At 36.8% G+C, this 17653-nt stretch overlaps 1 protein-coding gene across 4 annotated transcripts in view; it reads left to right on the forward strand.

Moving 5' to 3' along the window:
• The window catches only part of LOC123522885 (DAZ-associated protein 1-like), a 40599-nt gene extending 24434 nt beyond the window's left edge, over nt 1-16165 (forward strand). The window contains exons 8-12 of one of the 4 annotated variants that reach the window (XM_053549513.1): nt 3669-4011; nt 4310-4636; nt 6718-6963; nt 12440-12541; nt 14691-16165. In XM_053549513.1, coding sequence (XP_053405488.1) covers nt 3669-4011; nt 4310-4636; nt 6718-6963; nt 12440-12541; nt 14691-14899 — 1227 coding nt within the window. In that variant the 3' untranslated portion in view covers nt 14900-16165. The remainder of the gene's footprint in view (nt 1-3668; nt 4012-4309; nt 4637-6717; nt 6964-12439; nt 12542-14690) is intronic. The other 3 variants (XM_053549514.1, XM_053549515.1, XM_053549516.1) reach the window with 3 other exon arrangements.
• Nucleotides 16166-17653: the final 1488 nt, after the last annotated feature.

Consider the following 17653-nt stretch of genomic DNA (forward strand, 5'->3'; position numbering starts at 1 on the left):
TTTTGATCACTCGATGTCCGGCGTCTGTTGTCTGTTTGTCTGTCGTCTGTCAACATTTAGCTTGTGTATGCGATAGAGGCTGTATTTTTCAACTGATCTTCATGAAATTTGGTCAGAATGATAACCTTGATGAAATCTAGGCCAAGTTCGAAAATGGGTCATCTGGGGTCAAAAACTAGGTCACTAGGTCAAATTAAAGAAAAACCTTGTGTATGCGATAGAGGCTGTATTTTTCAATTGATCTTCGTGAATTTTGGTCAGAATGATTATCTTGATGAAATCTAGGCCGAGTTTGAAAATGGGTTATCTGGGGTCAAAAAGATGGTCACTATGTCAAATCAAAGAAAAACCTTGTGTATGCGATAGAGACTGTATTTTTTCAATTAATCTTCATGAATTTTGGTCAGAATGATTATCTTGATGAAATCTAGGCCAAGTTCGAAAATGGGTCATCTGGGGTCAAAAACTAGGTCACAAGGTCAAATCAAAGAAAAACCTTGTGTATGCGATAGAGGCTGTATTTTTCAATTAATCTTCATGAATTTTGGTCAGAATAATTGCCTTGATCAAATATAGGCCAAGTTCGAATGTGGATCATCTGGGGTCAAAAAGTAGGTCACTAGGTCAAATCAAAGGAAAAGCTTGTATATGCGATAGAGGCTGTATTTTTCAATTGATCTTCCTGAAATTAAGTCAAAATGATAACCTTAATGAAATCTAGGCCGAGTTTGAAAATGGGTCATCTGGGGTCAAAAATTAGGTCGCTAGGTCAAATCAAAGAAAAACATTGTGTATGCAATAGAGGCTATATTTTCCAATTGATCTTCCTGAAATTGAGTCAGAATGATTGCCTTGATGAAATCTAGGTGAAATTTTAATATGGGTCATCTAGGTTCAAAAAGTAGGTCACTAGGTCAAATCAAAGAAAAACCTTGTGTATGTGATAAAGGCTGTATTTTTCAATTGATCTTCATGAAATTTGGTCAGTATGATTGCCTTGATAAAATCTATGTTAAGGTTGATTATGGGTCATCTTGGATCAAAAAGTCACTAGGTCAAATCAAAGAATTCTTTAACCCTACTGTATGCAATGGGACTGTATTTTTCAATTGATCTTTATGAAATTTAGTCAGAATGATTGCCTTGATGAAATCTAGGTCAGGTTTCGAATATGGGTCATCTGGGTCAAAAAGTAGGTCACCTTGATTGCCTTGATGAAATCTAGGTGAAATTTTAATATGGGTCATCTAGGTTCAAAAAGTAGGTCACTAGGTCAAATCAAAGAAAAACCTTGTCTATGCGATAGAGGCTAAATTTTTTCAACTGATCTTCATGAAATTTGTCAGAATGGTTGCCTTGATGAAATCTAGGTCAAGTTCGAATATTGGTAGTCTGGGGTCAAAAACTAGGTCACTAGGTCAAATCAAAGAAAAACCTTGTGTATGCGATAGAGGCTGTATTTTTCAATTGATATTCATGAAATTTGGTCAGAATAATAGTCTTGATGAAATCTAGGTCAAGTTCGAATATGGGTCATCTGGGGTCAAAAACTAGGTCACTAGATCAAATCAAAGAAAATACTTATTTATACTCTAAGATTTTTGCTCCAATTTTAATGATAATTGGTCAGAATATTTTTTTCCATGAAATCACTAGGTCAAACATGTTTGCACTGTTATGGTGTGTTTCTCAGGTGAGCGGCCTTGGGCCATCTTGGCCCTCTTGATTTCATATTTCAAGATGTACTTGAGTTTTGACTGTTAGATTTTGCTTAAACAAGTTTAGTAAATATTATAGAAGTACTGAAATCTGGAGGGGAGCTATGGTATATGATGTGATATGCACCAGAAGCTATGAAATATGACGTGATATTCATCAGAAGAAAGCAGACCTGACCATTATGATAACAGAAGTCAGTGTGTGTTTCATCTGGTGAATATTATACCATATCCAGTGGTTGTATGTCACTTAATGCTTTATTATATAAAAGAAATATTTTCAGATGAAATTGAACTTTATCAGACCTTAAAAATGTTAAATGTAGCATTTTAGTGTTTGGTGTAAAAGGTAGCAGTTTTGACCAATGGAAAGTGGTTTATTTATAGATCATATAATAAAGGTAAAAAAACTATCCTAATCCAATTTATGACTTGTATGTGTGTTCAAAAGTGTTCAAAAGTAACAGAGTTCATGAGCTTGTAGTGTTTACAAAATTGATACAACATTTTTATCTATAAGCTAACATACGTTATATATAGTTTGCTTTTAAGTCTCCAACTAGTAATAGTAGATATTTATTTACTGGCTTGAATATTTTATGTCTAGAAAAAGATATGTTCAAGTGACAGACATTGCAGAAAACCAAAAAAATAAAGATAGATTTAAGAAATTTATGTGTATGAAAAAGCTATTTTCATAGCCTGAGGTCCATTTTTCTTTAACTATTGCTGCGTACTTGATAAATTGTAATTTTCACTTATACAGTATTTTTGTTAAGATTTTATAAAAGTGTATTTTTGAATGAAAGTAGTTAAAAGATCAGTTTCAAAATAGAAGATGAATTTCCTGTAAACAAAAGATTGTTTGGTATACTTTTTGTGAATATAAATACAGGCATGTCCTATGAAATTTATTTCAGAAGTGCATCATACTTAAAAGAACTTTCTAACAGTTCAATAGGTTATCTTCTCGCAATTGTGTATGCATGTTCAAATATTGCCCTTGATAATAAAAAGCCAACCTTTATTAGTAAAGAGTGTGATAATTGATTTAATATCATGGAGTAACCTCCCTTGAAAGGCCATTGCCATTTGCAGATGCTAAGGGGAGGTCACTCTGTAATAAAATTTGTTTACTGAAAGATTCAGTTTGATCTTAAATGAAGTAAATTGCTCTTGACCAAACTTACATTTCTATCTTATAAGATGGTTCTAGTAAATAGTTACTCTCAAGGAACTACTGTAACATATAGTTTTGAAATATTTTAGATGATGACAACGTTTTATATCGATAAAGAGACTTAAAAATCCTAATTATCTCTTTAATGGCATGCAAAGGAAATTCATTTTTTCACAACATGATAACATATTTTTAGAAGGAAAAGAAACACTTATTAGAAATAATCTGTATAATCTTCATAGTAGGGGGAATGACAGAAATGTTTGGAAAAAGCAGTTTTGGTTTCTCATAGCCCTATACAGAAACTCTTAGTCATTGTGTTAGTAAAATATAGCAGGTTAATATATTTATGTTGGTACTAGATCAGTTCACAGATTTATCAGGTTTTGTATATTTTTTTCTTTAGTATTGAACATGTTAATTGTGTGACAGGTTTTATCATATACATGTAAATTAGAATATGGTAAGATTTTCGTACTAACCAAAGCCCTATGTTTAGAAGGCTGTTGTCTATCTCAATACTTAGTTAAAATCAAGATACTAGTTTATATAGGTTTTATATTTAAATAAATATTTTATACATATGTTAAGTGTACCATTAGTTCTTAAGATAAATAGTGAGCATTTAGCTTTTTAGCTTTCATTATTTTAAGACTTAATGTCTTAGATTTAACAACTTATTTAAGTATATGCCAATAGTGAGATAATATGTAGGGCAGATTTTGTACAAATAAAATGTTAAATGCATACATTATTTTAAATTGTATTAGGTTGAATGTAAAAGGGCCACACCTCGTAACCAAGGCAACCAGGGAAATGAGGAGCCGCCGCCCCACCAGATACACGTGTCCCATCCCGGGGGTATGCCTCACTTGGAGTTAGGCATGCAACCTCCACAACATGCACCAGGGCCAATGCCCGGTCCTGAACCCCAGTGGACATCTCCTGAAGGTTGGAACCCTCATGTGCAGCAGTCACCACCGCCCCCTCCCCAAGTAGGTGTGCCACCTCAGTTCCAACAAGCCACTGTACAGTTCCAGCCTGGGTACCAGGGTGAGGTTCCTGCTGGGGCTCCACCAGGCTGGCCACAGCAACCACCCCCACAAGGTGCAGGTTAGTGTATACTTTCTTAGTATTTTACATAAAGGATTTCAGTGAAGACCTCATTAGGTATTGCATGACCTTGTGTCACCAGTTTTGTATATTTAAGTTTATTTATAGTCACTCTTTATAACATATAAGGGCTACTTCTCAAGAAGACTGTTGATAATTTCAGTAAGAGGATAGTGCAAGATACAGAATATACTCCAATTGCAGTAGCTTCCCTAGTTCTTTAGTGTGGCAGATATGAAGCACTTTAATTACTAATTTTACAAGGCAGCTGAAATAAATACATCATTTGTTGTTTCAGGAGGTTGGCCCCCAGGAGCTCCGCCCCCACAGCCTGGAGTTGCACCTGGATCAGCACAATTCATACCCCAACAACCTTCAGCCACTCAGAGCTTTGCGAGTGCTCAAGGTACTCCAGGAGCCCCAGTGTACCAGTATGCGGCAGCACCATCAGCGCAGCAGCCACCGCAGGCCAATGGTCAAGGGTTACCCCAGGTGGCTGCAGTAGGTCAGCCTGCCCCGGCACCAAGCAGTTATGGTTACACAACAACCACATACGCTGCTCCAAATGTAGCTCTTCCACAGAGTGCAGCGTCTATAACTGCCAGACAGTATCAGGATTTTGGAGGTAAGTTTTACTTCCTTTACTTGAACATATCACAAACAAAATACATGAAAACAAAGGAAATGATCAGTTTAAAATTCAAATAAGGTCATATCAATACTTTGCAACTATCAAAACTAAAATTATCTGTTGTATGAACCACCAAATTTGTAACTGGGTTTTTCATGAATTTCAGCTGTATATTGCAAGAGACAGTTAAAATATACATTATTTTAGAACAATCCACCACAGATAAAGCCAAATGCTTTCAGTTTCAATGAAAATTATCTTGCCAAGGTTCTTTTGTCATGTTTGTCGGGATAAATTGATGGATATTTTGAAAAGTTTAAAAAAAAATTCTGTTACCACTTTTGAAGTTCTTGAACAATGATGTATGATATGAATTGTGTTGTCATTTATTAGCTCACTTGTCACGTAGTGACATGGTGAGCTTTTGTGATCGCCCTTCGTCTGTCTGTCATCCGTCCACAATTTCCTTGTGAACACGATAGAGACCACATTTTGTATTTGATTTTTATCAATCTTGCACAACTTGTATGGGCATAATATCTCGGTTCCTTTCGAAAACTGGCCAGATCACATCATAGGTTCCAGAGTTATGGCCCCTTTTAGGGCCAAAATTTGCCATTTTTTGCTTGTGAACACGATAGAGACCACATTTTGTGATCAGCTTTAATAACTCTTGCACACAACTTGTATTGGCATAATATCTCGGTTCCTTTCGAAAACTGTCCATATCCCATTATTGGTTCCAGAGTTATGGCCCTTTAAAGGGCCAAAATTTGCTATTTTTTGCTTGTGAACACGATAGAGACCACATTTTGTGATCAACTTTAATATAACTTGCACACAACTTGTATTGGCATAATATCCCAGTTCCTTTCGAAAACTGGCCAGATGTATTCATGGGTTCCAGAGTTGTGGCCCCTTAAAAGGCAAAAATTTGCTATTTTGGCTTTTGCAGCCATATAGAGACTTTATTTACAGTTTGATTTGATACAAACTTGCTAAATATCTTCAACAACAATAAATCTTGGATTCCATGTTGAATCTGTCAGATCCAATCATAGGTTCTGAAGTTACAGCCCCTGATTGACCCCTGAAAGAGCCAAAATTTGGTAATTTTTACCTTGTGAACACCATAGAAGTGACATTTTATACTTGATTTTAACCACACTTACACGCAACTTAAGTCACAATAAGATCTTGGTTCCTTTCGAAAACTGGCTAGATTCCTTTGTAGGTTCTATAGTTACTGCCCCTGAAAGCGACAAAATTTTCTATTTTGGCCCTTTCGGCTATATAGAGGTTTCATTTATGCTTTGATTTGATACAAACTTGCACAGAATGATTATCTTGATGATCTCTAGGCCTGGATCGAAACTGGGTCATGTTGGGTCAAAAACTAGGTCATCAGGTCAAATCAAAGGAAAAGCTTGTTAACAACATAGAGGCCACATTTATGATCCAATCTTCATGAAACTTGGTCAGAATGTTTATCTTGATGATTTCTAGGCCATGTTTGAAACTGGGTCATATGGGTTCAAAACTAGGTCACCAGGTCAAATCAAAGGAAAAGCTTGTTAACACTCTAGAGGCCACATTTATGACTGTATCTACATGAAACTTGGTCGGAATGTTTGTCTTCATGAAATATCGGATAAATTTTTATCTGGGTTATGTGGGGTCAAAAACTAGGTCACCGGGTCATATCAAAGAATAAACTTGTTTACACTGTAGGAGGCATATTTTTTTGGTCCAATCTTAATGAAAATTGGTCAGAATATTTGTCTCCTTGAATTTACTAGGTAAAGCATGTTTACACTGTTATAGTGTGTTACACAGGTGAGCGACCTAGGGCCATCTTGGCCCTCTTGTTTAAAGAGAAATCAGGGAAAATCTTAATATAGTAAAGGCAGATCAGTCAGGAATAATGAACTTCAATTTTTTGACAACAACAGAGGAAGTATCAGAACATGTGCTAGTAGCATACTCTTCAGTTATGATAGAATTTGTTTTTCATTTGCTAAAATTAAAAGTTCCTGAAATTAGAAGTACTCTCATTTTATCTGTCTCTCATCCAGGCACACAACAGGTTCAGATAGCAACAACAATGGCTCCATTACAAGGTACACCTGCCCCTACTTCCACAGCAGTCTCTTATTCTGCCTACCCTAGTCCCTATGGTGCTCCATTACCCGCTGGGGCAGCCCCTACAGTTGCAGCATCAGACCCCTATGCTCAGACCGCCCTGGCACACCAACAGGGAGCAGTTCAGGTGGCAGCCCCAGCAGTAGCACCTCCCGCCGGACAGCCAGCTGGAGTCCCAGGTAAGAGGTTTGAAATTGAACCAGAAATCGAACTTGAGAATCTCAAGTAAGCAAGAAGTACCCGCTTATGACCTAGATGTAACCTTACGCTTGTACAAGTTAGTCCAGCTTTAAATTATTTATCGTATGTGAAGAAAGTTTCAAGCTGATTTTTAATCACTCTTGAATTTGCCTCATTGAAAAACAACTACTTGACCTGCATTCATCATTGTTTAATGTCTAAAATTTAGGCTTGGGTTATAAATTGCTTAACCCTTACCTTGCTAAATTTCTGTAATGATATTGTCCATCGTCCAATTTAGACCGTACCATTAATTGTTAAAGGGGTGCTAACCAAAAAGATACTGACTGAACGGCGAACAGTGCAGATCATGATCAGAAATTGAGACTGCACGGATGTTCAGGCTGATCATGATCTACACTGGTCGCAAGGGCAGAATCAACCATGTCCAGCATGGTAGGGGTTAAATTTCTGCTAAATGTTTGTTCTGCCGTGTCATTAAATAAGCTCAAATTGTAAGGAAACTTTGTATGAATATTTCTTCCAGTAGTAACTAACAGCTCTAAATTTTACCAGGATATATAGATTACAGTAAAAAGTAGCCACAAATTAACCCTAAACCTGCTAAATTTCTATAATGAACTTGTCCATCTTTCAGTTTAGACAGTACCATTAACTGTTAAAAGGGGTGCTTATCAAAAAGATACTGACTGAATGCAAACAGTGCAGATCATGACCAGACTGCACGGATGTGCAGGCTGATCATGATCTACACTGGTCGCAAAGGCTGAATCAATCCTGACCTGCATGATAAGGGTTAAGTATGTTGTATGCTGTAGTCTCTAAGTTTCAGACATTAAACTTTGATGAAAATACAGGCCATGGTTTCATTGAGAAATTGCAACCTCAAAATTAGCAGGCCTTCAATGGCTTGACCACTACCTTAGCAAATTTATTTTTAGTTTGTCATCCTTGTATTCTTTCTTTACATTGGTCAGGATTGATATTATTTAAGAAATAATTTATAGCATAAGAGTACTTTAACACTATTTATGCACGATATATGGTTATACGTCGGGCGCAATAATTTCACGAGGGCACAGCCCGAGTGAAATTATTTGAACAACGTATTACCACCCGAGTATATAAATAGTTAAAGCACGCTTGTGCTATAAATTATTTCGATTTTAATATGCCCTTAATTTGAAACACTAGATAAAATATAGAAGAACTCTTTCTTGGTCACAACAAAACATTTGACGTAAACGTGACGTCATTCTAGCATGAGTGTTTTAACAGAGACAAGCATATTAGAATTTATTTTAAAGTTTAAAATATTAAAGCGGCATGCCTCTAGATCGTTCAACAACAACAAAAAATTTAAAAATTGAATATCTTGAAATAAATGCTACATTTCTTAAGAAGGCTTTAAAACTTAATTACTGACAAACTTTATGTTACGGAAACACATGAGAATTTGCTGTTTTTAGCTCACCTGTCACAAAGTGACAAGGTGAGCTTTTGTGATCGTGCGATGTCCGTCGTCCGTCGTCCGTCCGTGCGTCCGTCCGTCCGTAAACTTTTGCTTGTGACCACTCTAGAGGTCACATTTTTCATGGGATCTTTATGAAAGTTGGTCTGAATGTTCATCTTGATGATATCTAGGTCAAGTTCGAAACTGGGTCACGTGCCGTCAAAAACTAGGTCAGTAGGTCTAAAAATAGAAAAACCTTGTGACCTCTCTAGAGGCCATATATTTCACAAGATCTTTATGAAAATTGGTCAGAATGTTCACCTTGATGATATCTAGGTCAAGTTCGAAACTGGGTCACATTCCATCAAAAACTAGGTCAGTAGGTCTAAAAATAGAAAAACCTTGTGACCTCTCTAGAGGCCATATATTTCACAAGATCTTCATGAAAATTGGTCAGAATGTTCACCTTGATAATATCTAGGTCAAGTTCGAAACTGGGTCACGTGCCATCAAAAACTAGGTCAGTAGGTCAAATAATAGAAAAGCCTTGTGACCTCTCTAAAGGCCATATTTTTCATGGGATCTGTATGAAAGTTGGTCTGAATGTTCATCTTGATGATATCTAGGTCAAGTTCGAAACTGGGTCACGTGCGGTCAAAAACTAGGTCAGTAGGGCTAAAAATAGAAAAACCTTGTGACCTCTCTAGAGGCCATATATTTCATGAGATCTTCATGAAAATTGGTCAGAATGTTCATCTTGATGATATCTAGGTCAAGTTCGAAAGTGGGTCACGTGCCATCAAAAACTAGGTCAGTAGGTCAAATAATAGAAAAACCTTGTGATCTCTCTAAAGGCCATATTTTTCATGGGATCTGTATGAAAGTTGGTCAGAATGTTCATCTTGATGATATCTAGGTCAAGTTTGAAAGTGGGTCACGTGCCATCAAAAACTAGGTCAGTAGGTCAAATAATAGAAAAACCTTGTGACCTCTCTAAAGGCCATATTTTTCATGGGATCTGTATGAAAATTGGTCTGAATGTTCATCTTGATGATATCTAGGTCAAGTTCGAAACAGGGTCATGTGCGGTCAAAAACTAGGTCAGTAGGTCTAAAAATAGAAAAACCTTGTGACCTCTCTAGAGGCCATACTTGTGAATGGATCTCCATAAAAATTGGTCAGAATGTTCACCTTGATGATATCTAGGTCAAGTTTGAAACTGGGTCATGTGCCTTAAAAAACTAGGTCAGTAGGTCAAATAATAAAAAAAACCTTGTGACCTCTCTAGAGGCCATACTTTTCATGGGATTTGTATGAAAGTTGGTCTGAATGTTCATCTTGATGATATCTAGGTCAAGTTTGAAACTGGGTCAACTGCTATCAAAAACTAGGTCAGTAGGTCTAAAATTATTAAAATCTTTTGACCTCTCTAGAGGCCATATTTTTCAATGGATCTTCATGAAAATTGATCTGAATATTCACCTTGATGATATCTAGGTCAGTTTCGAAACTGGGTCACGTGCGGTCAAAAACTAGGCCAGTAGGTATAAAAGTAGAAAAACCTTGTGACCTCTCTAGAGGCCATATTTTTCATGAGATCTTCATGAAAATTAGTGAGAATGTTCACCTTGATGATATCTATGTAGAGTTCAAAACAGGGTCACGTACCTTCGAAAACTAGGTCAATAGGTCAAATAATAGAAAAACCTTGTGACCTCTCTAGAGACCATATTTTTCAATGGATCTTCATGAAAATTGGTCAGAATTTTTATCTTGATAATATCTAGGTCAAGTTCAAAACTGGGTCACATGAGCTCAAAAACTAGGTCACTATGTCAAATAATAGAAAAAACGACGTCATACTCAAAACTGGGTCATGTGGGAAGAGGTGAGCGATTCAGGACCATCATGGTCCTCTTGTTACTACTTTTTATGAGGAAAATCGAAAAGCGTTTGTCACGCTTTTACTTCAGGTAAACTGTCTCGATTATAAATATCTATATTTTGAAGTCATTATTCACTACTTCAGCTATAGTGCTATTGGTTACGACGATGGGAAAATGTCTTTATTGCCGCGACATTCCGAGGTTCGATTCCAGACGCGGTCATCTTTTTTTCTTGATTTGGAATTTTTAAAATATTTTAGAAACAAAAATTCATATCCTAATGTTCATAATAAGACCAAACTTCAGTTTGAAAGAAAGATTATTTTTTAGCCAAATCTGGAGGCATGCTGCTTTAAGATAAAACTTTGATAAAGACTGAGTCCTGAAAAAAAAAAAAAGAGTGTTTGTTGCTAGATTATTGTTGAAACTTGAGCTTGAAAATTAAGTTTTATATGAATTGTGAAATTGGTAGGTACAATAAAAAGCTTCTATCTTTTAAGTGTATCAAATATTTAAAACTGGTTTGAGGATCTTAAATCTTTTGGAATACATACAATTTGTTTTCTACATTTTTTGTTGATGTATAGGCAAGCCTAGTTAGTTTTTAATCCCCCGCCGTGGCGGAGGGATTATAGGAATGGTCTGCGTCCGTCCGTCCGTAACAAAATTGTGTCCGGTCCATATCTCCTAAACCCCTTGAAGGATTTTCTTGAAACTTGGGTCAAATGATCACCTCATCAAGACGATATGCAGAAGCCATGAGTCAGCCTTGTCGTTTCAAGGTCAAGGTCACAACTCAAGGTCAAAGGTTTGAGCCTGCCATTTTGTGTCTGCTCTATATCTCATAAACCCCTTGAAGGAATTTTATAAAACTTGGGTCAAATGATCACCTCATCAAGACGATGTGCAGAACCCATGAGTCAGCCATGCCGGCTCAAGGTAAAGGTCACAACTTAGGGTCAAAGGTTTTGAGCCTTCCATTTTGTGTCCGCTCTATATCTTCTAAACTCCTTGAAGGATTTTCATTAAACTTGGGTCAAATGATCACCTCATCAAGACGATGTGCAGAACCCATGGGTCAGCCTTGTCGGCTCAAGGTCAAGGTTACAACTCAAGGTCAAAGGTTTGAGCCTTCCATTTTGTGTCCGCTCTATATCTCCTAAACCCCTTGAAGGAATTTTATCAAACTTGGGTCAAATGATCACCTCATCAAGACGATGTGCAGAACCCATGAGTCAGTCATGCCGGCTCAAGGTCAAGGTCACAACTTAGGGTCAAAGGTTTGAGCCTTCCATTTTGTGTCCGCTCTATATCTCCTAAACTCCTTGAAGGATTTTCATCAAACTTGGGTCAAACAATCACCTCATCAAGGCGATGTGCAGAACTTATGAGTCAGCCATGCCGGCTCAAGGTCAAGGTCACAACTGAAGGTCAAAGGTTTGAGCCTTCCATTTCGTGTTCGCTCTATATCTCCTAAACCCCTTGAAGGAATTTTATAAAACTTGGGTAAAATGATTACCTCATCAAAACGATGTGCAGAAATTATGAGTCAACCATGCCAGCTCAAGGTCAAGGTCACAACTAAGGGTCGAAGGTTTGAGCCTTCCATTTTGTGTCCACTCTGTATCTCCTAAACCCCTTGAAGGATTTTCATCAAACTTGGGTCAAATGATCACCTCATCAAGAACTCATGAGTCAGCCATGTCAAGTCAAGGTCACAACTGAAGGTCAAAGGTTTCAGCTCTGTATCTCCTTAACCCCTTGAAGGATTTTCATGAAACTTTGGTCAAATGATTACCTCATCAAGACGTTGTGCAGAATTCATGAGTCGGCCATGTCAGTTCAAGGTCAAGGTCACAGCTGAAATCAAAGGTTTACCCTTTCACTATCCATAGCAGTGGCGGGGGATTTAGCTGTCTTTCAGACTGCCTTGTATATTTAATAACAGAAGGTGGAAAAACTAGAAATTCCCAGGTTTTTAGGATGCTCATGTTTTAGGATACTTATTTGAAATATACATGGAATAGTCAGAAAACACAGCTATGTTATAAATAGAAGTGTAAACATCGGGGGAAAAAAGAGTTTAGTTCACCTGTTTATTTTGTCTTGGAACAGCAGGATATGGGAGCCCTCTTGCACAGTCACCAGTGGCAGCTGGGTCAGGGGATCCTGCAGCACCAAAGGCAGTGGATTACTCAAGCTACTACAGCGCTTATGGTAAGATGTTTTATCATTTATTTATTTATTTATTTATTTTTGTAATGAGGGCTGAGTGCAAAACTATTGTATTTTGTTCTTTATCTATATACAGTTACAGTAGTTTCGCGCTTAGGCCACATAATAATACTAATTTAGTAAAATATTTCCCAGAGATTGTAGTATTCTTAAGTGTGTCATGCGAAATTTTGAAAGAAAGTAGTTTTCTGTAGTTAAGATTGTTTATCTCCCTTTGTCGCTTTATGTTTCTTGAGTAAATTCTTGTAATTGTATACACTACCTCCAGATAAAAGGTATTTTCTGGGTTACATTGAAAATGGTCAGTTTGTCTTTAATTCTCTCAAAAACTGTTAAAAGTTTATTTAGTTAATACATGCTAATGTGCATCATTATAGTACCTGTGGCCTAAGTCACTATGTCTCCAAGTACGCGCTTAGAGGTCAAATAGCTTAACTTATGTCCATTCCATATCTTGTAAACACCAGTAAGGATTTTCATAACACTGGCTCTAACTACTAACCTAATGATGACAGCATACAGAGCGCATAACTTTGGTCACTTTGTCTGAGGTTAGTGTCACCTTTGGATGTCAAATAGCGGATTTCAAACCATTCAGTGGACTTTAAAATATTTACTCATAAGTGTTCACTTTTATTATGCATTGAGAGTGTTCTGAGAGCACAAGGTTAATGTCACTCTTGCAAGTTAAAGGTCAACGTTGGATGTCAGATGTCATCTAGACTAACCTAACTTCTTGTTTGCTGTGTGCCTTTCAAAGAACTAAGGATTCTTATAAAAACTAACTGAGTGTTTTATTTCATCACATCTGTGCAATTTGATTATGATCTGCACTGTTCGTCATTCAGTCAGTATTTTTAGCTCGACTATTCATAGAATAGTAGAGCTATTGGACTCGCCCATGCGTCGGCATCCGCATCGGCGTCCGCGTCCCGATTTGGTTAAGGTTTTGTATGTAAGCTGGTATCTCAGTAACCACTTGTGGGAATGGATTGAAACTTCACACACTTATTCACAGTGATAAACTGACTTGCATTGCACAGGTTCCATAACTCTATTTTGCTTTTTTACAAAATTATGCCCCTTTTTCGACTTAGAAATTTTTGGTTAAGGTTTTGTATGTAAGCTGGTATCTCAGTAACCACTTGTGGGAATGGATTGAAACTTCACACACTTATTCACAGTGATAAACTGACTTGCACTGCACAGGTTCCATAACTCTATTTTGCTTTTTTACAAAAGTATGCCCCTTTTTCGACTTAGAAATTTTTGGTTAAGGTTTTGTATGTAAGCTGGTAACTCAGTAACCACTTGTGGGAATGGATTGAAACTTTACACACTTCTTCACTGTGATAAACGGACCTACATTGCACAGGTTCCATAACTCTATTTTGCTTTTTTACAAAATTATGCCCCTTTTTCGACTTAGAAATTCTAGGTTAAGGTTTTGTATGTAAGCTGGTATCTCAGTACTTACCAATGGGAATGGATTGAAACTTCACATACTTGTTCACTGTCATGATCTGACATGCACTAAGCAAGTCCCATAACTCTACTCTTTTTTTCAAAATTATGCCCCTTTTTCGACTTGGCAGTTTTTGGTTAAATTTTTGTATGTAATCTGATATCTCAGTATCCACTAATTGGAATGGATTGAAACTTCACACACTTGTTCACTGTCATGATCTAACATGCACTGTGAAGGTCCCATAACTGTACTTTGCATTTTTACAAAATTATGCCCCTTTTTCGACTTAGCAGTTTTTGGTTAAGTTTTTGTATGTAAGCTGGTATCTCAGTATCCACAAAGTGGAAAGGATTGAAACTTCACACACTTGTCCACTGTCATGATATGACATGCAGTACAGAGGTTCAATACCTCTATTTTTCATTTTACAAAATTATGCCCCTTTTTCAACTTCTGTATTCATTCAGTTGACAAGGCTGTTGAATAGTCGAGCGTTGCTGTCCTCCGACAGCTCTTGTTTTGGTAAGCACCCCTTTTAACAGTTAATGATTACTGTCGAAATTGAAAGATGGACGAGTTCATGATAAAAATTCAGCAGGGTAAGGGTTAAAATTATAAATGACATTAACAACATTATCCTAAATAGTTCTATAACATTTTTAGGTTATGCTGTAGAGACAAGTCCTAGTGCAGCAGTGACAGCAGCATATGGAGCGCAGCCTGCCCCCGCACAAGCCCCGGCACCAGCCCAAGCCCCTTATGCTTCACAGGATGTGCCCCAGGCAGTCGCATATGGTGGAGCCCCAGCTCCGTCCCCTACTTTTCAGAGACAGAGCTCAGGACAGCAGTTCCATCCTTATGCACGGAGGTAGTGCACGAGTGACAAAAAATACTTGTAAATAGACTCTGATACCATAATATGATATGGTTGTTGGATTTAATGCCATATACTGTGTGGTAAAAGGATTTTAATACCATATACCACATAGTCAGTGGATTTTAATGCCATGTGCTGCATGGTTAATGGATTTTAATGCCGTATACTTAATGGTATTTTGACTTAATGCCATTTAGTTGCTGGATTTTAATGCTGTATTCCCAGAATGGTTGATAGATCTAATGCCATATACTGTATGGTTAGTGAACTTAATGCCATATACTGTACAATTAATGGATACAAATGCCATTTACTACATGGTTATTGGATTTTATAATGAGGCAAAAGAAGGAAGAGGGATTTTTTTGCATGAACTGACTATTTAGCTAGTCAGAAAGGTTGAAATCAATTGTACAAATAATGACCAATGTGTTTTATGTGGTTATACATGCAGATGTTACGGTATATATGGTTATATCCGGTATATGGTTATATCCTAAGTGGGATCAAGTTGAAGAGGTAGTACTGCTGTAAAGAGTCAGCAGGCCAGGTTGGTACATAAGCAATATCATGATGCTCTCATGTTCAACCCGAGTTGAGGCATGGATACAGCATGGGACGGCAGAATGATGAAACCTTATATTTGCATTCTACAGAAAGTAGTTCTGTCTGCAGTAGGTTTCATTCATTGAAAGTCTGCATCAAAATGTTCTCATTGGATTTTACTTTACAGTGCTTTACAACTTTATCATCAGTTTTCATATTTCACAGTCATCATTGTTCATTTACATTGTGTTAATATTTTCACAAATTTTATTACATGTTTTCCATTGAATTATTGAAATAAGTGAGTGAAAAATATCTGATAATTTCACAGTGTAAATAAATGTCAGATATATTATTCACTGATACATAATGAAAATGGAAGAAATGGTGTAAACCATTGTAAAAAACATGATATGAAAAAATGCAAATATGGTTAAGATTTAGGCACATTTCCTTACACTGTTTCCAAAGGTTGAGATTTAACTTCATTTATGTTGACTGATAGATATATTTTTTAATTTTCATTTTGTTGTCTAACCTTAAGTTTGTGCTGTTGTTAGAACATATTTTTGTCAAACACTTCACTTGGGCCAATTATGTTTGGTTTAACTAGTCTCACCTTATTAACGGGAAGAATTCATTGTATTATAAATTCCAGTTTGTATTTGTTCTGTGTACTATCACTGAATGTAAGTAAATAAAAACAGTAGAACAGTGGAATTTTATTTGTTTTTAGCTTACCTGTCACAAAGTGACAAGGTGAGCTTTTGTGATCGCGCGGTGTCTGTCGTCCGTGCGTTCATGCGTCAGTTTGTAAACTTTTGCTTGTGACCACTCTAGAGGTCACATTTTTCATGGGATCTTTATGAAAGTTAGTCAGAATGTTCACCTTGATGATATCTAGGTCAAGTTCGAAACTGGGTCACATGCCATCAAAAACTAGGTCAGTAGGTCTAAAAATAGAAAAACCTTGTGACCTCTCTAGAGGCCATATATTACACAAGATCTTCATGAAAATTTGTCAGAATGTTCAGCTTGATGATATCTAGGTCAAGTTCGAAAGTGGGTCACGTGCGTTCAAAAACTAGGTCAGTAGGTCAAATAATAGAAAAACCTTGTGACCTCTCTAAAGGCCATATTTTTCACGGGATCTGTATGAAAATTTGTCAGAATGTTCATCTTGATGATATCTAGGGCAAGTTCGAAATTGGGTCACGTGCCTTCAAAAACTAGGTCAGTAGGTCAAATAATAGAAAAAGCTTGTGACCTCTCTAGAGGCCATATATTTTATGGGATCTGTATGAAATTTGGTCTGAATGTTCATCTTGATGATACCTAGGTCAAGTTCGAAACTGGGTCACGTGCCTTCAAAAACTAGGTCAGTAGGTCAAATAATAGAAAAACCTTGTGACCTCTCTAAAGGCCATATTTTTCATGGGATCTGTATGAAAGTTGGTCTGAATGTTCATCTTGATGATATCTAGGTCTAGTTTGAAACAGGGTCATGTGCGGTCAAAAACTAGGTCAGTAGGTCAAATAATAAAAAAAACCTTGTGACATCTCTAGAGGCCATATGTGAATGGATCTCCATAAAAATTGGTCAGAATGTTCATCTTGATGATATCTAGGTCAAGTTCGAAAGTGGGTCACGTGCATTTAAAAAGTAGGTCAATAGGTCAAATAATGAAAAAACGTTGTGACCTCTCTAGAGGCCATATTTTTCATGGGATCTGTATGAAAGTTGGTCTGAATGTTTATGTTGATGATATATAGGTCAAGTTTGAAACTGGGTCAACTGCGATCAAAAACTAGGTCAGTAGGTCTTGAAATAGAAAAAGCTTGTGACCTCTCTAGAAGCCATATTTTTCATGAGATCTTCATGAAAATTAGTGAGAATGTTCACCTTAATGATATCTAGGTAAAGTTCAAAACAGGGTCACGTACCTTTGAAAACTAGGTCAATAGGTCAAATAATAGAAAAAGCCTTATGACCTCTCTAGAGACCATATTTTTCAATGGATCTTCATGAAAATTGGTCAGAATTTTTATCTTGATAATATCTAGGTCAAGTTCAAAACTGGGTCACATGAGCTCAAAAACTAGGTCACTATGTCAAATAATAGAAAAAACGACGTCATACTCAAAACTGGGTCATGTGGGAAGAGGTGAGCGATTCAGGACCATCATGGTCCTCTTGTTTATT

The sequence above is a fragment of the Mercenaria mercenaria genome, chromosome 8, assembly GCF_021730395.1.
Source record: "Mercenaria mercenaria strain notata chromosome 8, MADL_Memer_1, whole genome shotgun sequence".
In the NCBI taxonomy this organism is placed as follows: Eukaryota; Metazoa; Mollusca; class Bivalvia; order Venerida; family Veneridae; genus Mercenaria; species Mercenaria mercenaria.